The sequence below is a fragment of the Tribolium castaneum genome, chromosome 2 (genome assembly GCF_031307605.1).
Source record: "Tribolium castaneum strain GA2 chromosome 2, icTriCast1.1, whole genome shotgun sequence".
Lineage (NCBI taxonomy): Eukaryota > Metazoa > Arthropoda > Insecta > Coleoptera > Tenebrionidae > Tribolium > Tribolium castaneum.
Window position 1 is genome coordinate 24,008,523 of NC_087395.1, and position 25,707 is coordinate 24,034,229.

Sequence of the window (25,707 nt, forward strand, 5' to 3'; positions counted from 1 at the left end):
ATGTTTTTGGTTTGGCATTATGACATTTGAGCAGAGGATTTGTTCTGGTTGCAGGTTAATAGCGATGATGTCCACACTATCTCGCCTGGAGTCGACTTTGCCCTGTCGCTCCTCCCAAATAGGCCAACTTTATAATCTCTTCGGGCACAACGAGGAGCCGTTTCCTGGCAGCGTTTACATTAGCGGAGGTCCGAGCGTCGGCAAATCCATTGTTGTTAGTCGAGTTTTGGAGGAAGTTGGTGTTAAGCATGCAGTTATCAATATGATCGAATGCTACACCAGTAAAATCCTGTACGAGACGATTTTGAGCAAGCTTTGTGGCTTAGTGGATACGAAATGCGAGAACATGATGGATTTCATTGATCATTTGCAGCGGAATCGGTCCGAAATACACCGATCTGTGCTAATTATCGACAAAGCCGACAAGCTCCGGACTATGGATTTCAACATATTTCCGGGATTTCTCAAACTCAAAGAGCTCACCGGAGGGATTCACATAAGCGTCATTTTCCTCTCACAAATCATCCTTCAGAAGTTCTATTCCAAAACTAACATCGTCGAGCCGATTCAAATCACCTTTCCTCAATACAACAAAGATGAATTACTGGAGATCCTCACGTTGGATATCGATTATGCCCGAAATCTGATTATCAATAATGCGAAAGGTGGAGGGTTTGAATTTGACGTCGACTTTTATCGAAATTACTTGAATGTTTTTCTTTCGGTTTTTTATCGAAACTGTCGGGACTTGACAGAACTTCGTTATATCGCCAGAAGTAACTTTCTCAACTACTGTCAACCGATCATCAGTAAAGAAAACACCATCAGCGATTCGCTGGCTTTGTGGAGAAAAGTCGCACCCACTCTCAAACAAGCCCTGCAGAATCTCTATCTGAGAGTCTCAACAGTCACTCTACCGCAGAGCCTCGAACTGCCCTTCTATGCCAAATATCTACTAATTGCTGCCTATCTAGCCAGCTATAATCCTGCAAAGGACGATAAGAGACTGTTCATGAAGTATCACGGAAAGAAAACGAAAACTTTGAGAGATGTTAAGAAGAAAAGTAAAGTGAGCGAACAGCTGAACACTGTCCTGGGACCCAAACCCTTCAGTTTTGATAGATTGCTGGCGATTTTTTATTCCATAGTTGAGGACAAAGTCGGTTTTAATAACAATCTATTGGTACAAGTGTCAAGTCTAGTGGAACTGCAATTGCTATCGAGCTTATCCGATAGTTCAAGCCTGGATGGAGCCAAATACAAATGTAACGTCAACTTTGATTTCATCCAAACAGTGTGCAAGATGGTGGGTTTCAACATTCGCAAATATTTGAGTGATTTCAGTCACATGTGAATGAGTTAATACATTTTTCTAATATAAGATTGATTTTTTCTTTATGCCCGTCCTTCGGAAGTTAAATCACTTAGCTCTATGATGCGCCTTGTTTTACGATTGGTCCGATTTTTACTATTGGTTATCGAGGCGAACGTTTATAGCTGGAAGTTACGAGGTAGGTAAGGAGTGTGGGTGTCTCGAGAGGATTGTCTTCTTTTTGCCAAAGGGGAAATCAGAGCTTGGCTCGGTAAACGCAGTAAAAGCATCGTCAATGGATATTCACGGAGTGTCTTAAAAAAATCGCGCAAGGGATGTAATAAGCTGCTAATGCGAGGTTACGACCGCGCGTATATCAAATTTGATGGTATTGACGGAGGAATTATGTCATTAGGCCGCGGCCTCGATGCAACGATCGATGCGTTTCATTGTGTGTAGGGCACAGCGGGTACAAACGTTGGGGGTAACGGGACGGAGCGGGATTGATGGGCCAGTCGGCGTTTGATGAATGATATTTTAACTGTTCATTGTCCATACTGAGGGGAATTCGCAATTTGCGGGTATTTTATTTCGGTTTATTTGGTTCGGGACGGCTGATGATTGGATAATAATTATTAATTGTTGGCAATTAAGGAAGTAAAGTTTGGTGAAATTATATTGACCTAGTGACGTGGTGAACAATATAATATGGTTTCGAGCGTTTCAGCTGTGACAGAGTTTTTCTTTATAAATTAGATGAATCAAACCAGCCGCATTTAGTTTATAATTACAAAATATTATTTTGCTTTTACATTGTCAAATTATGAAACGATTCGGTTGTGTCGGAGGCTTGGTCTGCCAAACGAGCTTGATAAAAATCACCATAATTCTCCATATTTAAAATTCTTCTTTAGTTTCCCTTAGATTCCATCCAGATTATTCTTTGGCATTGTGTCTGTTTTCTTCTCTAGATTTTTCTTAAGATTCTCTTCTAAAGCCGCTTGATGATTTAAAATCTGGACTCTTCTTTAAATTATTTGATAAATTCATCTTCAGATCTTTCTTGGGAATATGGAAAATGTCTCCTTTTCAAACTTCTGTTACAGTGCGAATTGCGAAGTACATGCGGTCCAAAAGTGTTGAAGTAAGTTAGAGTTGGGTCCTGTAACAGTATGAACTTCGTTCAGGATTTCTGAGTGTATTAGAGAAATGGCGCAAAACAGATTACTCCTGTTTGCGGAATATCATGCAATATAATAAAGCTATTGTTCGGATTTAGTCGGTCATCGGTCATTTGGACATTTCAATTGAATGTTTCGTCTCAACAGTCTTGCAGCGTCTGAAAACTTAACTTTGTTTATTCTGCTGCAAAACAAACGCATACAATTGCAATTTTAAAAACCCCTCGAACAATAAAACTTCTTCGAGTCGATCCTTTTATTTTGTTTTCTCGAGGCAAACTTTTAGTGCTGAAGTTGCAGCGAAATATCTTGTTATATAAAAGACCGCTTGTGAGAGAGCGAGTCTGATAGGGTGGTGTCAAAAATGTGATTTTAAGCGCGTCTCGCTATCATCAACAGTTGTATCGATCGGTGGGGGCGGCTTTTACTTTTGTTAATTTGCCATCACTATGTGGCTAGCATGTGCATAATTGCTTTACAAGGCGGGAGGAGCTATTTCCATGTCGTCGTTAATTTGATCATCGAAAAGTTCACGAGGGCAACGGATTAGTTTGCTCTGATTAAAAATAAACGAAGGGCTCATCGTTGTGTAATTTTCAAAAGGATTACGTTCATCGACGATCACTGAAGCCGGAGAATTATTTTAGCGACGTAAACCACTCAAAAAAACTCATTTTTCAACTGGAACATAAAAGATCCATTTATTTGGACAGTAAATTCGTGGCGGTCTGTACAATAAACTTCTCTTGTCGACTTAAAAACACCCTTAATCTCGACACGAAATCAACAAAAGTAAATTATGTAGTTTTACATAAAGTTCACGACTAATGCACGGGAAGTTGCGCCGATCTGATAAATTTTAATTCGTCTAGAGAAACTTAAAAAAACTTAACGACTCGTGTAAAATTTAATCGCCGATAAATTAGACCTGAATTAATCACAAGTGCACAATTGGTTTATTAACGGTTAGTTGCAGTCCTAAACCCGCTTATATTAAGTATCCCGGCCATATTTAACCGAAGCTTAAGCAAACACAATCAAATGCGATTATTCAAATTACAAACCCAGAAGCATCTATTGTGTCCGTAGCAATTTCGCCTAACTTTAGCAAAAAAAAGTATTCTGGAATAAATCATGTAAAAAATTCAGTCTGTCTCATTGCAATAAGCAATAAATTTCTCAAAAGTGTGGCGCTACTGCACCTATATTCCGAATCAAATATGGAAACTAGTGAATAAAGGCCATCTGGAGAAGATCCAGGCACATTCGCGTCGAAATGTCAATAACAGACCCCGGAGGAAAGAACTTTCAAGACTTAGGAGCGAAAAAACGGACCGGAACGTGACATAGAGAGAACTTTAAAATAAATCACCCGAGATGATGTAACTGATGCACTTTCGTTAGAATAATAAGAGGGTTCTGCTGGATCAGGGGTTTTACTAAGCGAGTGGGATTATTGGTTGCCTATGTAAAGATCAGAAAATTTAAAAATTGCATGGAAGCCCGAGGAGATTTTTTTATTTTGCAAAAACGTGAATCTAGAGCTCTTTATCTGGTCTAGTCTGCGGTCCGCCCGATTCGTAAGCTTTGTAGTCCAACAGAGGGATTTTTTATGGATCTTTTCAACATAAATATAGGGAAAAATACGTGGGTTGGCAAATGAAACGAGATCGTATAACGTAATTCTTTATTTTTAAAAATATATAAAAACGTTCAACATTCATCCAGTATTTACAAAAAATGTACAATTTACACTTTGAGCAAAAATATAATATAATTGCACCTAAAACCTATGTGAGATAATATAAAAATAGCTACACAAGATTTGAGTATCACAAGAGATTGCAATCAGCTAAAATTGTTAATATGTTAATTCTTGGTTGTTAACGAATTGTTAAAATATAAACTAGAAGCCTAAAATCCGTTAGACTAGTCACCAAAAAACCGACGTAGAATTAAGGTATACCAACTCTATTTACAAAAATCACAGATAGTTTAGTGGTGCTCCGGCGCCCCCTCATCGCGGACAGAAGTTGAAATGAGGGAACAAGAAGCAGTGCAGTGACAGGAACCTGTAAAAACCCCCTTGTTTACTAAACCGTCCGTCATCGGAACATCTAATCGTTGGGTGCGATAAATTGTATCTAATTAAAATTTACCTGTTCGTGTCGTATTTCGTATCGAATCCCTCGATCTTGACGACGTTCCATTCATCTTTGTTCCGGGAGTAACTGAACGAGATCTGCAAAAGCCCACATTTTTAGTCCAGCGGGAGACCCGACCAATTAGCCGGCCGAAAGGAAGCCATAAATTCCGGCCCCGGGGTGGCGGATGGGCATTCCTCGGTTATTAATTTGATTTTTCGAAAATATAATTACCTGCTCTTCGAGTATCTCCCGTCTGATGAACTTCATCGGCTCGAGATGCGAGTGGAACTGGTCGACGACCGTCAACGGCTTCTTCAGCAGGTGCTCTGTAATGATTCGACGTGGGTGTCGATTAAATTGCACAGTTCCGGAGGGAAATCTTACCGATTATGTAGCCCATGGTGACGTCGTCCGGCAAACGGATCTTCTCCCCGGTGCTGATGAACTTGCCGCCACTGGAAATAAGAGAAATAAATCATTACGGAGGAAAAAACAGTGGTAGAAGTGATAAACGCGTACACAAAACAACCAGTTTGTAATCCTCGAGCGAGGCGAACCAGTGGTGGCGGCGATCTTTGTGACTCCTAATGCGATTACGAAAACTTTGAAAAAAAATTCATTCGATTTGATTATATTTTAATCCCATCAAAACACAAATAAAATTAAACAGACCCCTGCGCCTCTAATCACAGTGCTATGGGCTTCCGGAGGAAATTTCTCTTTGAAAAAATTGAGCCACTTTGGATCGTTTCCTTTTCTCTACGTTCTTTCCTACAATTTTCTTCGCTCATTACAGTTCTTGTATTAATCAAAGTAAAAATATCACGACGTACTTCCTTTCATCTGTTTAACTCCAGAATTATCCGGGAAAAAATTTAATATGCATTAAAGCTTAAGCAAACGGAGCTTTTTTACTCCAATTTTAACTTATTCAACTCCCAACAATAGCAGAAATTTCTACGTAGCGCACACTAAAACTTTACTAATTGAAACAGTGAATGTTAACAACAGTTTGCACTGCATGGAATTAAGACTTCATTACGTTTTTGTCGCTCATTTTGTGGCCACTTGCGGGCGCAAAAGCAAATTTCTCGGCCGATATTTCAATTTTATAAATGCACAAAACATTAATTACACAGGGTGTTTACGGTCTACTGCGAAAAAAACTCAAAGTATTGGTGCAGGGTTTGACGGTCACTGGAATAATTTCTGTGTTAAAATAAAATTTAATTGTTGCAACAAATGTAACCACGATAGTGAAAAAGGTCACTTCATAATTCTGACATCATTTCATTTGGCTTTACTTCGGTTTTGATCAAAATTTAAATCGCTGGTCCTTTGTTTGATCACTTCAACCGACATCGTTTCGAGCAAGTTTGGCGGAGGTTTTTCATCAAATTTACGTCCGTGGACTACAATTATTGAAATAATGAATTGGTTTTCATTTGAGCTGCCTCTGTTATTTTCTAGCGACTTTTTAAATATTTTAAAACCCATAAAATCACAAAAATGTACCTAATAGACGGCTGTGAATTTGGTTTATTTTCGATATAATTACAATTGCTATCTGCTAATTACAGTATTTGCTGCAAATTAGCATAGGCTTAAAATGCTTTTGGTGAAATTTATGAAAATTGTTTCATTGGAATTTTATCGCATTAATTTTCATTACCTAATCTATTGATTCCGCGCAAATAAATGAATATTCAGCGTGTCTGTGGGATGATGAATCGATGTGTGAAACGTTGGTTTGTGGAAAGTCGTTTAAATCTCCGCCACTGGTTCGCCACATGTGTTATAAGTGTCCGTTTCTGAGATAGAGAATCGGCAGGTGGCAGGTGGTGGTCGTGTGAGTCCATCATTATCTCGAAATTGCCACGGTCGATCGCTCCAAAGAAGAAGAAGAAGAGGAGCGTTCGGCTCGACTGAAAAATTCGCGTTCCAACCATCCGACAAATTTTCAAGAGGTGATCTTTTTAATTGACAAGTGATTAGATAGGAGGCATTAAATCGACGGATGCAGCGGCCTTGTCTCTCGGAAAAAATTCTTAAAACGTCTTCGTTTCAAAGATAAAAATTAATGAGGACCGAAAAATCCGGACCCAATTAAAAGCGCGTGGGTTCCAAACTCGATCGATGGAAAAGTTCGATGTGTGATGGAGGAAAGTGGACTTGCAATTAAGAAAAATGACTCAGAGTGAATTAAATCAATTTTGAACCGAGAGATTGTCGACAATTACACTAATGAAGCACTTAAACGATGACGACGGGATGAAAAATCCTGGAAATAGGTAGCCGACTTAATTAAAATAAATAGAAACGTTCGGATGGTCTAGTTTATTATTGCAACTTCCTCGTTTGGGTTAAATTAAAATTTATTTAATTTCCTGTTTGCTGGCGAAATTTACGAACAATGGACATTATCAAAAAACATCCGATTGATTCATGGCGGATTTTTCGGATTAGTGTCGAATTTATCGTGATTGAAAAGAAAATGAAGGATGACTGATAATAAAAGCGACCCGCAAAACTATACGACGGAAATAAAAAATCAAGAATCAATACTCACCGGAAGAAGCGTTTATTATTAATAATTTTTGACGGCGAAAACGTGCACGCTACTTTTTAATAAGTTTATTAATAAAACACGATTCTCCAGGCGAAAAATCCTGGCGAGATTGTGATTCGATGTTAATTCATAAAAGGATTCGTAATGAATTAAAAACAAACTGCTTCACTTTTGAAAGTACGGTCCACGACCAAAGGTGAGAAAATTTTATTCGATAATAAATAACGAAATAGTAGGGCTGAAGCAGCCTCAACTGTCACCACATGTTATTATATCCTGAAATAGACATTAATTTTGAATGAAATAAAATATCACGTTACTGGGACAGTCGACAGATATAGTGAGGGCTGTGTTTTAATTAATAGGAACATAAATTTCCTTTGGCTTAAAATACAGCGTGGCCCATTGAAATTGAACGATCCGAACATTCGGTTCAAGTTCTGAAAAAATTACCATGCTTGCGTCCAAGAGTGCGGTAATGGCTTCATTTCTGCATAAATAAGTGTCAAATTATTGTCATTAAGTGAGTCGCGCATTGCTCTGGCCCCGGATGAAAAATTCCGTTAATTTCGGTTGTTTATTAATATCCCGGAGCAAACATCATAATTAGCGAAAATATTTACGAGTCGGCCAGGTTTTCGAAATAATCCCATGTAAAAACACGGCAATAATTTTTAATAAATTAAATTTTAATTGACAGAGGATGATCGATAACCCACACTTATTAAGGTGCTCTTAAATTAATTAAAAGAGGTTTATTGTTGGAATTTACATTGAGCCAATTATGACCAGGGAAATATTTAAATTTCTTCTTTGGTCGTGATTGAATTAGGTTTCAATTAGGTGCTTTTTTGCCCCTGTGGGTGGAACAGTTCGATTTTTTCTGACCACCCATTCCGATAAAACCGCGTAATTTCGTTCCTGTCTCGCTATTATGATAATGGACAAGTGTGAAATGAACAAAAGCAATTTATTCGCCGGATTCTTCCACGTTTGCGTCGTCGTCAATCCGCGGTTATTTCGTTTGTGAACAAACACCACCACAAACACCGGAAAAAATCGAATTTCCCATCAATTCAATTCATTCACGTGTAAAAATTAAAAAAAATGAGATATTGAAATGCGGAGTTATCTTTATACACATTTAAAAGAATGATTTTGGCCGGTAATTGGCCGACGAAATCGCCGTTAGTAATTCGGATAATCTGAAATATGCCAGTCGTTCCTTAACGAGACCATAAAATATTGTGTTTCTGTTGTTGTCGGAATTAGAACGTCCGGAGTATTCCGTAATGAGCGCTCTTTTCAGGCTTTAGTGAGGGATTAATCGATTCGGCCGGACCGACAGTTTTTGCGTCGGATTCCGGAATTTTAAGTGGCGACCGATCGAAAAATTTCGATCCAATTTCGAAAGACATCACCCCTTTTTACGCCGGGAGTTTTACAACGTCGTAAAACGATTCAAAAGCTCAGCGAAGTCTAGCCCTGTAATAAGACGCTGTCGACCCATCTTCATAGTGAGTACAATGTTTTTTAGGAGGGCATTACTCGGGCGATTACCGGAATTTACGGACCTGTGGCTTTATGGCCCAAAATCACCACTGTCTTGTCTACTCAGTGAACCAAAAAAATCGCCTCTAAACAATTTCTGTAATAGCTCGGTTTAATTAAACTAAACGCTCGGTAATAACCACCGACTCCACGACACGAAAAAAAGTCAACCGGTTCTTCAGAGGTAAATATAATGTACGGTAAATTTAATAAAGCTTGAAGCTTACAAACACTTCATTCAGTCCGGTTGGAGTATTTTTTTGTTGAATTATTAACGTGGAGACTTTTTAAAGATTCAAGACGGCTGAAAGCCACTTTTCCTCACGGCAAATGACGGATTTTCGGGATCGAAGGACTCGAGTGTGTCCCAGTCCCTAAGTGGTCACTCATAGACCCATTTTATTAACGGTTTAACGGCCCAACCCGACGTAATTATACATCAAACCGGACCAGTTAATGACATAATTGCGACAAGACTACTACCGAGAGGTAGTTTAAGTAGCGATCAACGTCGTAAAATACGCGTGCACGCGATTTTTCATTTAATAAAAGGCGGAGATGATGCAAGAAGTGAAAAGGATATTCAGAGAGTGAAGAAATTACCAGGAAAGATACCACCACATTCCTGCGAAACGCTCAACAAAAAAGTGATTATTATTGCATTGGGACATTTGGATTTAATTCTACAGTTTAAGATTCTCACTCATATATTGTTATTAAACACAAGCTGGCGAACCCAAGTAACAACAGCATGTCACAAGAAAACTTTGTCTATTTTTGAATATAAAATGTATGGAGTGGACCTTTGACAAGTAAAAAAATTAACAATACCTTTAGCCAAGATATTGTAAACGCTTTGGAAATTGTGAAAATTGTTTTTCTCAAAAATCCTGAAAATACTGAATAAATTATGCAAAATTTTAGGTCTGAGAAGGTATGAGATAGTCTTCAATCAGATTTTTTGTTACCCCAAAATCTTAAAAAATATTACTACGTAATATACCTGAATACTTTAAGAATTTATGTTTATGTGTACGTATATTTTTTGCGGAATGCAGTTCAGTTTTGTAAACACTTTATACATTGCAAATATACCTAACAATAAATATATCCTACATTTCGATAACTCGATCCTTTTTTCTGGATACGCCTTAACGAGGTTCCACTGTACTTAAGATAGGGAAAGGTCGTTTTGGAGTCGTTATTTTTGAGCATTGATTGCAAAATAAAATAAAAGTGTTTGTCTGGGCCAATCTATTGCATTCCTTTTTGTTTTTCCCGGACTACAAAGCTTTTTTCATGTCGGGATAATCCAAATCGGCGTTCCCTTTGGTGCACGCGATATTGTTTACGGCTCGTCTGGCAATTAGCGTCGCTTTACCGAGGTAGAAGTAACACTTTGGTGTCGCGTTTGATTAACTTGCACATAATGTACAATACCCATCAACATTGTACAACATCCCGGAATCATGGTCGATCGTTTTTCGGACTCACCTGGCTACCGGCATCATCTTGAGGGCCAACGCCCGACTTAAGCAGAAACCCGCGCCGCCCGTGGCGAACCAGAACTTGACTTTTTGCTGAAAAAATCAAAAATACATCTTAGACCAAAAGTATATCAAATGAGTTTCAACATTCGCCGCGCCTCGGCTTTAATCTAATTACGAATCGAATCGAATAAATTATTACACAAATCAAAATTTCCAAACACTCGTAAACGAAAAAACCCGCCAGTCTTGTTTACGGCCATTAGAGACGACTAAATCACGGCCCACCGCGAAGCCGTTATTTACAACATCCGCCGATGGAATTATTTGAGCTACACCCTGTAGAATATGTGAAAAATTACGATGTTTCGTGATCGCGGTCGGCCATGAAACATGATTATTCATGAACGTGTCATTTTTCTATTTTCTCAAATGCACATTCACATTCTAGTTAATAAAAATAGATTATGTTACTTGAGTGCATGAGGCATATTTTATGGCAGAGTGGCGTTTGAACTAAAAGTTCAATTCGGGAGGTCTTGTAATATAATCATCATATCTCCATGCAAATGCAACTTGCGACTGCTGAAAATTTATTAACTGGCGCGCGGCAAGGAATAAAACCCTCCTTACAAGTCCAAAGCGACCTAAAATCACCCGGACCCTACAATTCCTTGCTTGCGCAACGAAATGACACGACTATAAATTTATTATGTTTTTTACAAATTGTGCATTAATTCATTTTCACGCACTATGGGACATGTCGGCTTATAAGTCGTACCGTACACGTAGCGTAATCAATTAGTAATGCTTTTTGAAATCATTTGAAAATTTATAACCACATGTTGTCCACTGTCTCGAGATCAGGAATTACTCGAGGGTGAAGTTTTTCCTGGTGGAACACCTGTGCATATAATAAATTACAATTAAAAGGATGCAACTGCGGTACTACTTACGGCGATTAACGATTGGAACGTTTCGTCCTGACATGAAATAATTACAGATAAGAAACAATTTTACTTTCGCATTCGCACGAAATTACGTAGGTCTGGATTTCCGGTCATTATAAAAATAGTTTAGAATTCGAAATAATCGTAAAATGTGTAGGAATGATTAATGCGGTCGTGGATAAAATAGTATTGTAATGAAATGGAATTTACTTGATTATTTATTAATTTTAACAATCACAACAATTGCGCTCATGTTTTGCCTGATTTATTATTCATGACTTGGAATAAATTAAGCGACCAATTATATTAACATGAAAATTGCTAATTGCACTATTTTTATCACTTTCTGAAAACGTCGCCAATTGTCGCCACGTTTACCAAGAACTGGAGCTTCCTTAACAGCCAATTAATTTCATAGCTTGTCGCCAAACGAGGCCATATTTGTTAAATCCGAATCACACGATTTTTAAAATAGCGCGAGATTAATGATAGACGTAATCGCCGACGCCACTTGGAAATACCAGAAGTGAAGCCTAGATTTTTTTCTTTATTTCTTCAACTACCATCGAGTTGATTATGATGGGCGTTGGCGAGGATCCCCGTGGCTCTGTAACGGACCGGTCTCTCTGTGCAGAAATTAGAAAGGCCTAAGTGTTCCAGTCACGATCCGCGCACTTTGTCTTGTATATCAATTTATTTTCCATCCGACATGTGTGTTAGCAACGTTGTCGGTCGTCAGTATCTCGGCGAACACGCCCAGTTTTCGACTTTTCAAAGCAAATGTCGAGCGCGGTCGACCGTTAAATGAGGCCTTAAATAAATCAGACGTGATGGGCGAGAGGAAACCGAGCCCCCGACAAATGCGAATCTACACCGAAATGTGCAGACAAATGGACATAAGACGTAATATTCGAAATAATGTTTCGATGCACAGCCGAGAAATATGAAACGTGTTATGTTAATGTGGAATATGTAATCACAAAACAGCTTTTTGACACTTTTTGAACGTTATTACGTGCAAATTGATACTTTGCATCTACTTTATCCCTCGCTATGAACATCTGTGTAAACATTAGTAATTGCATCGAAAAAACGGTGTTGTTACACCATACAATAATAAACATTCTGGCTTCAATCAGTTTCTTGATTTAAAACAAAAAATTCAATTGCCGAGAAAACCTAATTGCATTTTTTAACTCAAAGTGGTACAGCAAATTTTCAGCTCCTTATTTCATAATGGATGAATTTCATTAATAATTTTCAGTTCATCGTAATTCTGTGCTACATTTGTATAAATAACAGTCTTTTCCGAATTTTTAGTTTAAAGTCTAGAAAAATTTTTACGGAGAGCTCAATTTATCAAATAATTAATAAATTGAGTCGAAAATGGTAGTTTTAGTTTTCTATTTTTTAGGACATTTGGTATTTTTTCTCTTGGACCTCTTTTTAAAAAAATTCATGCTTAGCGAAAAAATGAAGTATTTAATAGCAAATACCAAATTCTGTGTCATTTGTAGTTTTTCTATATTGTACTTTTTTATTTACATTTTACATGTTTCCTGCGTCTCAATACATTTTTTTTTTCAATTAAAAACGCGATTATTTGGGAAAATTTCACCAAGAATCAACCGAAAAATTACAAAAATAGGGGCAATTTTTGCATTTTTCGAGCGTTTATAGTATAATTTTTAAGATAAAAACACACTGTTCTGACCTAAAACTAAATTCTGTCAAAAATTTGTGTAAAATAAGTGTTGGTTTTGCGTTTTTCGAGCATTTATGTACATTTTTAATGTAAAAATATCCCGAAATTTCGGCAAAAATTACTCACACAATCGCTGGATTGGACTTAAATTCGTTATTTTTCCATTTTTCAAACGTTTTACTCGCTTTGTTCAAGCGAAACCGTAATTGTTTTGAGAAATTTGGTAAAGAATATACGGAAATAAATTCAAAATGCTTTTTCATTTTATCTAAACAATGCAGTTTCCCTTTTGGTTTAAATTCTTACTTAATTGTTGAAGATAATTTTTTGGTTTTATTAGCAATGGCGTTGCACTTAAGGAGCGGCGCGAAAGATTTAGTTTCAATTTTGTTATGGCTTTTTCACCCGGAGGTCCCTGTATGAATTTTATGATCATTGTTTCGTCGATTCGTTTCTCGTTATGCGTGTTCCTGCGGCGTTACATAATTACAATTAAAAACCGCAACCGCTTGGCGGTCATAAAACTGGCTTGAGCGTTTTCATAGCGGTTAACAAGAAGAAAAGACGCGTTCCAATTAGAAATGGCAAAAATACGTTTGATCGGTAAAAGGCGATTTATTAAGTTTTGCAGTCAGTTGTGGATCGCTTCCTGGCCGGCAGCCAGGTCGTCCGCAGATAGCTGGAGGTGATAGGGACGGACTTTCCACTTGGCTGAACGCGCCTAGAGATCTGGCACACGCAGCCGTTCATCAACGGGTGCCCTGGGTGCACCTCGATACGTATTATTATGGCCGACGATGATGAGATCGCTTCGGCGGACGCCCACGCGGGGAGGTCCCCGGTTTAAGCAATTTTTTATTATTGCATTGTGGATACATCTAGAGTTTGACCAGAGCGATGCCTCGCCGAAAGCATCTAAATGCAAACATTGTGTTTGGCTGAAACTCGATACAAACAAGGCTAGTTGTAAGTTTTCCGCCCCCCTTGTAACGCACGCCGCTCGCGTGCATACCAAGGCGTGGTCCTTCACCAGGAAAAGCTCGCGGCATCGCTACCGGCCCAGGTCACGATTTATGAAGCCATCCAAAGCCGAGTTCCGCATTTAATTCCACTCACCGTCGGTTTTTTCTCCTTATTGATTATCTCCAACGGTGCTTGGATGCTGGGCTTGCCCAAATACCAGTCTTCTCTCGGATTGTAATCCCCCAGGAAGCGGACTAGTCGGGGTACATTGACGTAGTTGTCGTCGTCGAAGTGGCAGAACCACCTGCGAACAAATGATCGATCGTACATTTGGGTGCATGATGAATTACGAAGAGACGTGACTGATGAATGTCCGAATGGAGAGATTTCTTATTTGATTAGACGGACAAAAAGAGAAAAATACGATAATCAAGTTGACAAAACACGGCTCCGACCCGGAGAATAATGTTAAGGGGCTGCCGGGGATGACGTGTGCCTGATACGAAAATGTTTGAGAGACAGCGAACAGATGTCGGCGATCAAATCGGATCGCTGATGATGCTAAAGAACGTGATATGCTAATTTTTACATAACTTGAAGCGAGGACGTAATTTGTTTTCGTGGGTACCAGACAAATTGTGACTAAAAAATCTTGTCTACCAATAAAATTCCACAATTAGCAATTAGATCAATACCTACGAGGGGCGGGATCAACCCATAGGCAGGTGTTAATGGTCGGCTAAGATACCATTTTTATTGACTCCTCCCACTTCCTATAAATCTGGTCTCCCAGCTTTTTAGAAATGTAATTTATTTTTTGTTCTACGGTCCTTATCATAATTCTTTTATTTCCACTACAATTTGTAATTTTCCTTTTTTCTCTGAGCGGTTTCAGTATCCAGGAAATGGATGAACAGGTGCAAATTTTTTTGCTTTTATGTTTGTAAATCGTTTTTGAGAGAAAGTGAATTTTTTTCGACATTTTTCTAACACCGTTAAATTATTTGGTGGATTATTATACTCTTTCGTCGCTTTCGGGCTTTATAGATTAGTATTTATTTTTTATCCAAAACCAACTATTTCTCTTATAAAAATGAGCCGAAAGTTAGGCGAAATGAGTCGCAAGGACCCTTTATCCACGTTTTTTTTAAGTTCAATTTATACGCAAGCTAATAATTTTTGTCCGAGCACGTTGTTACTGGTCAGAAATTGATTAAAAAATAACGAAAAATGGTGGTATTTTTCATCTCCCCCTATAAAATTGGCATGAACCGTCCCTGGTCATTGGATAAAAAAAATAGATAAAATATGCCACGTAATATAAATATTTACAAATCGTTTGGCGTAGCTCGCACATGTTGCAAGTTGAGATATCCATTACATAATCACCTATGAACGCCTTTTGATTTATGTTATTTTTGCAAGCATCGTTTTCCCCTCAGTGTGGGCAAAAATGATTATTTTTCAGTAAAAGGAAGGTATTATTTAGCCTTAAATTTCCCTTCTCGAATTTTTCCGGTATCTCACGTTACTTCATGAAATCCAATCTACGGGACGCCATATGGCTGTCAGACAACAGTAGCAATTTCTTCCGTCATAAAACCGATCAAAACAATCCAATTTGAGGCGGTTAATTTTGAAATTTGTGCGCTATTAAAAGACGAAATCGTGCATAAAAATTTAATTCATTTCGGAATAGTATGCCGGATTATCCTGGAGCGTATCATCCGGATCGGATTCGCCTCTTTAATGGAACAATTAACACACAATTTCGTGTTTTGAAGAAAATGGTTAACTTCCTTGAGAAACCGACGGAGCGTCGCCGTCGTCTCCCCGGTGACATGCACTGTAATCTTCTGGGTGACGCAAACATATTAATGTAAGAGGCTTAGAAAAGACGAAAGAGGATACATACTGCAGTTTTATTGAATTTTTCAAAATGACAAAATTAAAACACAGTTTTACATGTAACAGTGAGTCTGGTGGCACGTTCAGTTTACTTGAAGTGGCCAATTAATTAATCAAATGGCGATCGATTGGTTCTTTGTAACTCAATCACGTACCAGTTTTGTGGCTTATTTCTTCTTTTTCGTCTCGATATGAAGAAATCACAGTCGATAATTAACGAAGAAGTGCTGCCTCCGCTTTAATTAAGTATTAGAAGAAACTTGATGGATGATAGTCACTAGTCAGACTAGAAAGTAAACCATTAAACACTAAACGAGAAAAAAAGACCCATAACTAATGAAACAGTGAAATAATTTGGGCGCGGCATTAAGAATTAAGCGTGTCAAACTCGTCACTAATCAACGATTAGAAAAAGAAGCCGAAACCTCGGTTAAAACCATTTTCTCCTAAAATCGGGATTTATTTCGGCTGGGAAACGCTCCAGCGGGACAATTTAGCAAATTAAGAAACTTCTCGTCCTTGGTTTAATTGAAATCGAATCTGCTTAATATTTAATGATGTTAGATAAGGTTTTGAGTGGACGGTGAAGAGAACGGGTTCTGTTAATTATAATCCTGTCCGCATCTGCCCGACGTCGCCCCATCGGATATTATAAATCACTACCATGGATACGCAATGATCGGATAATTGGTGCCCCCGTTGCGATTTTATAATTTATTCAGAAGGAGTATGCGCTCGCGGTGCGTTGTTATTTTTCTCTTCGACTTTTTTGTGTCTCATGGATGGGAAAAACTGTTTCGGTTCGGTTAGGTTAAGTCACGTGCCAGTTTTATGACAAGTTATGTAGTGATTCTTCCGCAAGTCGCGCAGAACTTGTTGCGCTACCCCCTGGGTCAGACATAATCGTTTTCGAATGAAAAATGAGAAAGATCAGTCTTGGCCAACGTAATAAGATTAATAAACGTACGAATCGTGTAGGACGTCCGATTTTATCGATACAGGCTCAGATTAATTGTTCTTTTGATTATTCCGATCGGTTGTGTTAAACACGGTAATTAATATTTTCTCTATCGATCAAGAGAGGGGAAAAAATCGACCCTCGAACGTCTGACGATGCAACAAAGACAGGCTTTTTATCGGACATAATGCAAGAAAGATGGTTTATCTTTGTGGTGAATTCAAAAGCCGACAGCTACGAAGGATTATTCAAACGGTGATGAGGAAGGGTGACGAGGTGCCAGAGCTTTAGAATTTTGAACGGGGCCCGCATCGTCCATCAAGACTATTATTTCATAGTTGGTCTCAAAGTGCGTAATTCTAGGCGAGTTTGAAATCATTGGCGCAGTCAGTAGGACGTCGCGGAAGTGTCACGTTTTTCCCCGATATTAAAACCAGACGCGCTTTAATTAAACCGTAACGGTAAACATAAACAATAATTCCGACAGTGCGGCACAAAAACCGAAAACCGGACCCACTACGTGCGGCGCATTTCCATGCATGGACTTGAGAAAAGCTCCCGTAAAAAATTCCAGCCGATGTAATTTGCAGACCGGCCGCAAATCATCCGAATCCGATCGATTTTAATCACGAGTCGTGATTTATTTCCAAGAAAAAAATGTTTCCCCTCGCACAGGTCAATTTTAATCACGAATTAGCTTTCCAATTAAAATCCGGGCGTTAAAACTCGAACACAAATATATACAAAGTAATCACCATGATCCGCCCATTTTATCAAGATTATAATCGTAAATTTTAATTTGTAAGGCGACGCCAGACGCATTCAAATTTAAATTTTAAGTCCGGATGCAACGCCTTTACGTGTCAATTTTGGGGCCGTTCCACACGGGTCGCCTTGGGGACCGCTTCTTTTCACGTGCAAATGGGGCGACTTTGGGAATGAAAGGTTGCGTGTCGCACGCAGACGCCACTTTTATATCAAACTGTGATCGGTTTAAAACGTAAAATGCTGTTGTGCCGTTTTTGCCTTCAGCTCGGTAATGAAGAGCGGATGTTTCAATTGTGTGTTTATGAGGCGTAATCGGTGAATAAATTGCTTCAACCGGTCGCTTCTTTCGCGATTGTTACACCCGTTCGTTCAATGGTTAAGTTTTGGGGATAAAAAATAATGTATGTCCCACTTGAGATAGGGTGCCCTCTAGACCCGCCGACACGAGTTATGAGATCTGGCAATTATCTGTCATAAATAATAGCTTCCAATTTGGAACAGATGTTTTACAAATTTTCTAAGAGCTGTGGGGTCCAATTATTTTTTGCTCGCTGGTAAATTACCAGAAATCGAGATTTGTCGAGAGGATTGAGGAAGGAAGACTATATTTAGGAATAAATTGAAACCTCAGGTAGTCAGGTTCCAATTTAACCTTGCACATTTAATGTCATTCAGGTGTTCGTGTATTAAATTTCAGATTACCTTGCTACCACCTGTCTTTTGGAATGTCACATTGAAAATCTTCAGTGATTTATCTTTTTTGTAAAAACAACTTCCATGTTTATTTTAAGCGAAAACCATTAATGGCGCTTCGGTTGGCTATAAGCTTTTGTATTGTCTGAATTGGTTGAAAAAACGAAATATGTATGTGAATAAAATACCGAAAAATAATTTGATATTCGCGTCAGGGAAAAAATGTGTTTCGTGTTCTCTTTCTTGGGTTAATTGAAAACTATAGGAGGGTTTCTCGGACAAAACCGTTGAAAGGTAACTGTTATAACGTTCAATAAAGTCCTTTCGATACGGTTTAGCGAAACTAGTAAATTTCTTAAGAATCGGATTTTCTGTCTTCATTATTGGGGAGAGTTTAAAGGTATCACAGAGCAACTAACAAAACCGCTTACCGAGCGAAAGACACTTTTTTCGTTCCTATTACGTGAATAGCGTCGCCGAGTTGTGCAAGAACCCATCAAAATCCCCAACTCCCGTCACACAATCCCAAAGTTCTATATCGTCGGCGACGTTCCAGTAAAGAAACAATATTTCAGGCCTCCCTTGGCTCTTTGTATATGAATTTCAGGATAATTTACAGCTTAATTTGAGTATCATTTATCACGTGACTGTTACAAAGTTTCGAATTAGAATAATAGCTGAAATCGGCTCGGTCCCCGATTTTCATTAATCTTTGTGCTCCCTCGAGTGTGAAAAATGATAATTGAAATGGTGGAAAGTGCTTCGAAAATGTACTCACTTTTTGTCGGTATCAATGAAAGTGTCAAACTCGACTGACATCTTGCAGCACAGTGCCTTCCTGTTATGCGACGAAGAACAGTTGGTGTTGATCATATGGCCATCTGGAATCGAGAGTGAATTACTGGTTTGGAAGTTCTGTCATGCTAGACGAACACATGCACTACATTTTTGTCATAAAAAAGAAATTAAAAGCGACGGCAATGACCTAGAACTCGGTCTTTGAAACAAAGCGATTTTTGGAGGGAAAAAGACTACGACCGACACAAAGGGTTTGGAATGTGGCGATTTTATAAATAAATGCGGTAACTGAAGCATGGAGAGCACCTGCATAATATCACCGACCGGCGGATAACAACAGGAAATTCTTTGATTAGAGATCTTCTTTATTGTTAGTGTTTTACATAAAATAGACTTACTCGTTTTGTGCTGAAATTCCGGATCGTCCGTGTCGGTGAAAAACCAGGTCTGCAACAGACAAGAAAATGTTTGAGTCACTGGAGTTATTTTCATGATGTTGGGCTAAAAAATTAACGGCGCCACATTAAAGGGGAGTGCGTCGTTTCCCACGCTTCACACATGTTCAAGATCTCGCTTTTACTCCATTCTGGGGAAAAATTCAATCGAGATAATGATTTTCATGATTTGTGCCCGAACGGAGCCTTTAAACCGGCGATAAAAGTGGCAATATTTGCCTACGTGTGTCCATATTTGTCCAAGCTTATCCCCCTCGAGTTTTTTGCAACCCTCCACTCATCCATCTAAAAGAAAAATCGTTGTCGGGGGCGCGAAACCTATTCTAATGCATTTTTACGGCAAATAGAGCCTCTCCCGCATCCAGGTACATTCCTTATTTATTTACTTGATTGTATGTAAAGCTCGAACCCTTCGCCACTTATCCAAATATTTTACAAAAGGAGGTATCCGGAAAACGCTTGAGCACACACATTTGAGGCGGACCAGGTCCCTTCTCAAATTAAAACAACAAACGTTGCCTTTGCCAAGCCTAAAACCATTAAAATGTCTCGCACCCCCATATGCCTACTCAGCAACACCCCGGGGACTATATCGAATTTCTAATCGATGTTTGCATCTAAGCACGCACCTGAAGCGGGCAGACACAAAGAGCCCTGTTTCAGGCCATGAGGGTTTTAATTTCGCTCATTAAACAAAAATTCACTAGATAAACGATATAGGGGCGAAAATAACCATTTTTGTGACAGTGATTGTCCGAAAATGATGGATCGGATCGCTCCGTGAGGGGTCAAAAGGAAAAGTTTGATTCTTTTAATACTTTGTCTTATCTTTTTGAGAGTTGTGAGCAGATGTGGCATTAGATAAGGCTGTTGACCATTTTGAGTTGCTACTACTTATTGGCCGTGAAATGTAAAGTATATATTGAGTCATTGTGTAAATGTTGTGCAAGATTTGCTAGATACAGGGAAAAATTGAATTCATGCGATTTCATACATTTGCCAAAACTGGTTGTTGTTGTAGTATAAACAATTAGTAAAGTAGTCAATTATTGTGACTATTGAAATCTGAGTAACACTTGACGTCATCTAAAATCGATAGCGAGTTGTGCATCTATGTAATAATATAACGAGCAAGTATCGTTTGTCAGGGCGTGAATTAAGTTACCAGTTAGGTTTTTCGATGTATTTGTGAAATATTTCGGAAAAGATTCGAATTTCCGTTCATTTGCGAGCGTTTTGTTGCATTGAATCGGCTCGTTAGTGCACCATCTTTCATGGCAATGACAGGATAAAAAAATTAACGAGTTACGACATTAACTCGATTATGCGTAAAAGCTTCATAATTCAGTCAAGATATCTAATTACGACCAAGAACCATCAGCCGAACAAACAAAACGAGCGCCAAAAAATGCGCAATCTCGGGTGTAAATAAAAGAGCGGGTTTCCGTTCTAGTACCTCAATAAAACGATGATTTTACCGTTCCTCGCGCAATTATAATTCTAATTCGGCTTTGTTTGCGATTTTTCCGCGGTGAAAAATGCAGGTGGGAACCTGTCGGATCTTATCGTCAACGCAATTTCCTTCGCGATTCGCAACAATGCCTCCCTTATCCACCGTCTGAGCAAACACAATCTTAAGAATAAGATAGCGAGTTAAAGTAAATTCAGCGTCTTCTCGGTCGATAAGGCCTTGGTCATCGAAATTTGTTAACGCGAGATAAAACCCGTGGGAATTGTAGTTCCCACACAATGAACCTAGTTAGACTCCGGACCGGGCAATGTTTATTATAATAATTACGAGGATGTCGTCAATTTACCGTTCGGACAAACGAATTCGGCGGGGGTCCGAACGGCATGCACCCGTGGGAGTGCGATCAGAGTTTTTGTTTCGTTGATAATAGGGCGTTCCGGTCGGCGATAGCGCCCCAAAGGGGGAACAATTCCCACGAGGGTGACACGCGTCAAACGTCAAGTTTTTTACCTGGGCTTTGGCCAACTGGAACCACGTTTTGAGGATGATGGGCAGGCGCTGGCGGTGGTAGTTTTTGGTCGTTTTTACGCTGATGAAGACGTCGTCGAGGACGGTGGAGGGCGGCCGGAGGGTCGCCGTCGCCGAGGAGCTCTCGCTGGTCACGGAGGCCTCCTCGAGAGGGGCTCTCTGGTGGCGTTTCTCGGCGAGGACGTTCTGAAAACAAGCCAAATAAAAGTCGGATTTTTCGACCTGTTTTCGAGCGGTAGCTGGACATCGGAATTGAAAGAATTCGCTCTTACACCTCCGAGCAATTTAATCGACGAATTAGGTGCTACTATTACGCGGTTTTCGACGCTTTGTGGATATTTCGATTTTCCCGTGGGACATTGAAAGTGGGCGAAAAGTAGGGGGCGGTTCTCATTCACACGTTGCCGAAATAATAACGATTGACCTATTCACGTACATCATTTTAATTTATGGTTGCGTTACGAGTCGTGAAAGAGATAATTCTAGTTCAAGAGAGACGACAATGGGAAAAGTTTTACGCATTTTAAGCTAATATTGATCCAAGTTTAAAAAATCTGGGGCCTTATTCAATGACATGAGAAAATAATACTTAAACATGTTTATTGACCACAGAAATGTAAATAATGTGTTAGCTAATATCAGATCAGAAATATGATAAAATTTAATGATTGCATGTCAAAATTAATATATCCATTTCAGGATTATAATTCTGATATCTGGTGATCTCGAAAAATACCTCCTGTCAAAAATTTAATTCAGCTATAATTAATTTTACGTTTGCAATGGACGCCTTTGGGCTAATTTCGGATAGCAACACCCAAAAGTTATGAGATCCGAGATTGCACAATCGGCCAGCTCGTTAATTAAAATTAATTCTTCCGTTAGTTTGGCGCCCAAGCTTGGTTCCGAAGTCAAAAAATGGCTAACCACCCTTAAAAAGAAGTATTTATTAATCTTATTTATGTTAGTGATATCTTGAATAAATAACGTGTTGGTCAAAGGTCGTTTTTCTTCCATTTGACAACGTCTCTGCTGCCAACATTTCTCGTTCCATCAAAGAGAATAAAAGAATATCGATCAATGATGTAACTTCGGCATGTGTTACAATAAAACTTTTAATAGTTTGTTCCCATTTCGCCATTTCTCGCCTTTTCAAATCATGATAAGTGAAACATCATTCCAAAGGCCCAAAACTCAATTATGAAAAGTGATATTTTAACCGAACTAAATAGAATTTTTTGAGGGAGGAGTGATCAAACGAGTGGCTTTGTTACTCTCTGAGGACCGATCATTTTTTGAATGTGTTTACCCGGAAAAGTTTTCCCAATTGTACTAAATAAAGCCATTAATCTTTAAAAATCGGGTTTGTGCGACAAAAATGCCTTTTAACGTATTCAAACGATTGTAAAAAACATGTATTTAAACTAAAGCTTCTTAATGGAAAGGAGATCGATTTTACTCGTGTTGTGCGTAAAGGAAATAAAATTCCCCACAATGGCTCCAATAGAATCATTTCTCAATGGGGAATTGAGGTTTTTATGACATTAATTGTACGAATATATGGAGTTGAACCGCATGTCTGGTGTATGTTTACATCATTAATTTAATGACCCCCGCGTAATGATATGCAAGGGTTGTAAGCAATAAATTTCTGGCCGTGACAGAATGTTTGAACTGGAAGATTTGTAGCGCGTCGGAACTAGAAAATGAGCAAAAATTCCTCACTTTGTTAATAGTGAAAAAGCCATCGTTAAAACACGACACTTTCTAATCTCGAAAGTCGTTTTCTATGAACATCAGCTACTAAAACCGTGCCGTTGACAAATTGAAATTATCTCTTCGCGTGCGTATCCTGGGGGAGAAAAGCACCCTTAAAACGACGGTGCCAGGCGCATCAACAAGTGGTGACACTCCCAACCAAGAATACCAATGAGAACGTCAAATCTACGTGACAATTTTTCCAACGTGCGTGTGTCTTCATCGACATCCACGTGAGAGAGGCTCAGTTTACAAACGAGGAGTTCCTGTATCAGAGTAATCAGGGACGGATCTTGGCAATTTTATAAAAAACACGGCTTTTCTTACTAAACTTATCTGTATTAGATAAAGATTCGAAAACTGCATGAATCCGATCGTGATTTCTTCTTAAAAAAATATTGCTTTCCAGTTTTTTTATTGTGACCACAACGTTTAAGGTCGGTTTTTGGAAAATTCGTTGGCAGGTGTTTTTTGCACCACACCTGAGTTTTCATTTTCAAAAAGTAAAAAACTGTGAGAATACCAATGAGGGCGCGAAGTACGTGACACTTTTCCCAACTCACCTCTTCGTCGGCGACTCCTCCACGTGAGAGCGTTTGGTAGGCGAAGAGCGCGGTGTATGCGAGAAGAGCGGCCAACGAAAGAGTCTGTAAAAATCGTCGATGTCTGGCGTTCATTTCGAAAATCACCTGGTCACCGGAGCACGACATGGGGCTGAACAACAAGTCCACAACATAGTTTTCGAGTGGAAAAGGGCACAAGTGTTGCCGAACGTGAACAACGGCCACTATGGAGACTAACGACTCCGAGAAGTAGACGATGTGTGACTGACTCGGGCACCATGTTGTGTGCTGGTTGTTGTTTGTTATGGTCCCCCTCGTCCCTCCAAGTTGTGGTGGGGCACACGCCAAGCACGACCACGATGGTTACCTTTCAATGGTAAAGGACTGATGGGTGCGTGGGCAAAGGGTGCCCGCAGGTTCGTACCGACACTAGGGGCGAAAAGGGAAAAGTGCAAAGTCTCGCATTGGTTTCATTCTTTGTGAAAGAAAAAGCCTCAATCACTGGAAAACCATGGCATAGAAACGAATATTTCTTCCATTTTTTATTATCTACTAGATCTATGGCTACGGCGGTGTGATAATGTGTGCTAGCATTGAAATTTCCGCATATCTCGTTCTTGAAACTGTTTTCGGGACTACCTATTTCTTTTTTTAACGCAGAATGCCAAGCTAAATCACGAATTAATTGTTCTACATTTGAACCCATATTTCGCGCCTGACATTTGTCAGATTTTTTCCAGTTTTATTTGAATTAACACCGAAACTATAACAATAATTTACTCGAGATAATTATCTCGGACTAGTTTTTGTCACAATCTCATTTACGTATTTATTTGTTTTATAATTTAGATCTGACCAGAATTCGGAATAATTTCCCTATAAATAACGTTCCGACGGAATAAAGATTCTTGTAACGTAATAAATTTTTCTTTTTTTTTGGAGAAATCATTTATTCGGTGTTATATCCGATGCGTTGTTTACTACGCTCGCAACAGTTTTGTTGTGGCTTTTGTGCAAATCGACTGACTTTAATAAATACGAGGAAATGTAAATTTTTCAGTTAAAAGGTTCGGGCGCGGTAATAAATTCAACGTCTTTTCAGGCATTTACATTGCTTAACGTTCTTCTTAAATATTTATTAATGAAGATGTTAATTGATTGTTGTGTTCCCATCCAACGGTGCACCCACGGGGCATGAAAGTGGAGCAGGCGTTTTTCAAACTAGATTAACATGCAAAACGGAGGTTTCACAGGAAACGACTTTCTGTAATTTTGTTGCTTTTTATCGAAGATTTGACGAGTTGTAATGGGCGAGTTTCTTGATCATTTTCTCTTTAAAATGAAACAGTCTTTTCGGGACGATAATTATAATTATACAGGGTGATTCAGCATTTTCTTAAAAAATAATCAAATAACAAGAGGTAATCTGACGTTTTCGAGTCATTCTGACGATTCTAGTTTCTCTCATTCGATTCAATTACCATAATTAGTGGTCTAATATGTGTAACTTTTTATCTCAGATTATTATGCCTAGTTTTCTTAGTCATTTTCCTATGTTCTATGAATTTTTTTCAACAAAAACCCGTATTTCTACCAAAACATCAAAAAACAACATTGAATTCAACTTTTTACCCTGATTTTTAACCCTAAGTTCTAAGTCAGATTTTCCCAAAACATCAAGGAAAACTGCCCTTAAAACAATCTTGCTAATTAATACTCCCAGAATTTAGTTAATTACTTGAAAATCGACTCATTTTCCTAAAAAATTGATGATTGATTTGATGATTTGGAAAAATCTGAGTTAGGACTTTAAAAATCAGGGTAAAAAGTCAAATTCAATTAGATGTTTTGGTAGAAATGCGGGTTTTATGTTGAAAAAAATGCATAGAACGTAGGAAAATGACTAAGAAAACTAAGTAGGCATAATAATCTGAGTTAAAAA

General features: G+C 38.7%; 2 protein-coding genes and 1 long non-coding RNA gene across 6 annotated transcripts in view; 1 reads left to right on the forward strand and 2 right to left on the reverse strand.

Moving 5' to 3' along the window:
* Orc5 (Origin recognition complex subunit 5) overlaps positions 1 to 1,381 on the forward strand; it is a 37,381-nt gene extending 36,000 nt beyond the window's left edge. For 3 of the 4 annotated variants that reach the window (XM_008200060.3, XM_969122.5, XM_064360060.1), the window contains exon 3: positions 55 to 1,381. In XM_008200060.3, the coding sequence (XP_008198282.1) occupies positions 65 to 1,354 (1,290 nt within the window). In that variant the 5' untranslated portion in view covers positions 55 to 64 and the 3' untranslated portion in view covers positions 1,355 to 1,381. Of the gene's footprint in view, positions 1 to 34 lie in introns of all 4 variants that reach the window. The other variant, XM_015983622.2, reaches the window with a different exon arrangement.
* A 593-nt stretch (positions 1,382 to 1,974) lies between these two features.
* On the reverse strand, positions 1,975 to 3,926 carry LOC135265414 (uncharacterized). The gene is made up of 2 exons (XR_010333071.1): positions 3,866 to 3,926; positions 1,975 to 2,474 (listed from the first exon to the last, which is right to left on the reverse strand). It is a non-coding gene; the product is annotated as an uncharacterized LOC135265414 (long non-coding RNA).
* Positions 3,927 to 4,166: 240 nt separating this feature from the next.
* Positions 4,167 to 24,128, reverse strand: fng (fringe). Its single transcript, XM_008200061.3, has 10 exons — positions 23,766 to 24,128; positions 21,427 to 21,630; positions 19,389 to 19,437; positions 18,971 to 19,073; positions 14,019 to 14,169; positions 10,255 to 10,340; positions 5,025 to 5,095; positions 4,872 to 4,966; positions 4,653 to 4,735; positions 4,167 to 4,565 (listed from the first exon to the last, which is right to left on the reverse strand). The coding sequence occupies exons 1-10, from the start codon at positions 23,910 to 23,912 to the stop codon at positions 4,511 to 4,513; spliced, it is 1,044 nt and encodes a 347-aa protein (XP_008198283.1). The 5' UTR covers positions 23,913 to 24,128; the 3' UTR covers positions 4,167 to 4,510.
* Between the last annotated feature and the right edge of the window lie 1,579 nt (positions 24,129 to 25,707).

Excerpts from the sequence above, each read along its gene's own strand:
- fng (XM_008200061.3), bottom strand. The coding sequence starts at position 23,912 with ATGTCGTGCTCCGGTGACCAGGTGATTTTCGAAATGAACGCCAGACAT. Across the intron at positions 21,631-23,765 it reads GAGGAGTCGCCGACGAAGAG|AACGTCCTCGCCGAGAAACG; the intron begins GTGAGTTGGGAA and ends GCTTGTTTTCAG. Across the intron at positions 4,566-4,652 it reads ACGAAATACGACACGAACAG|GTTCCTGTCACTGCACTGCT; the intron begins GTAAATTTTAAT and ends GGGTTTTTACAG.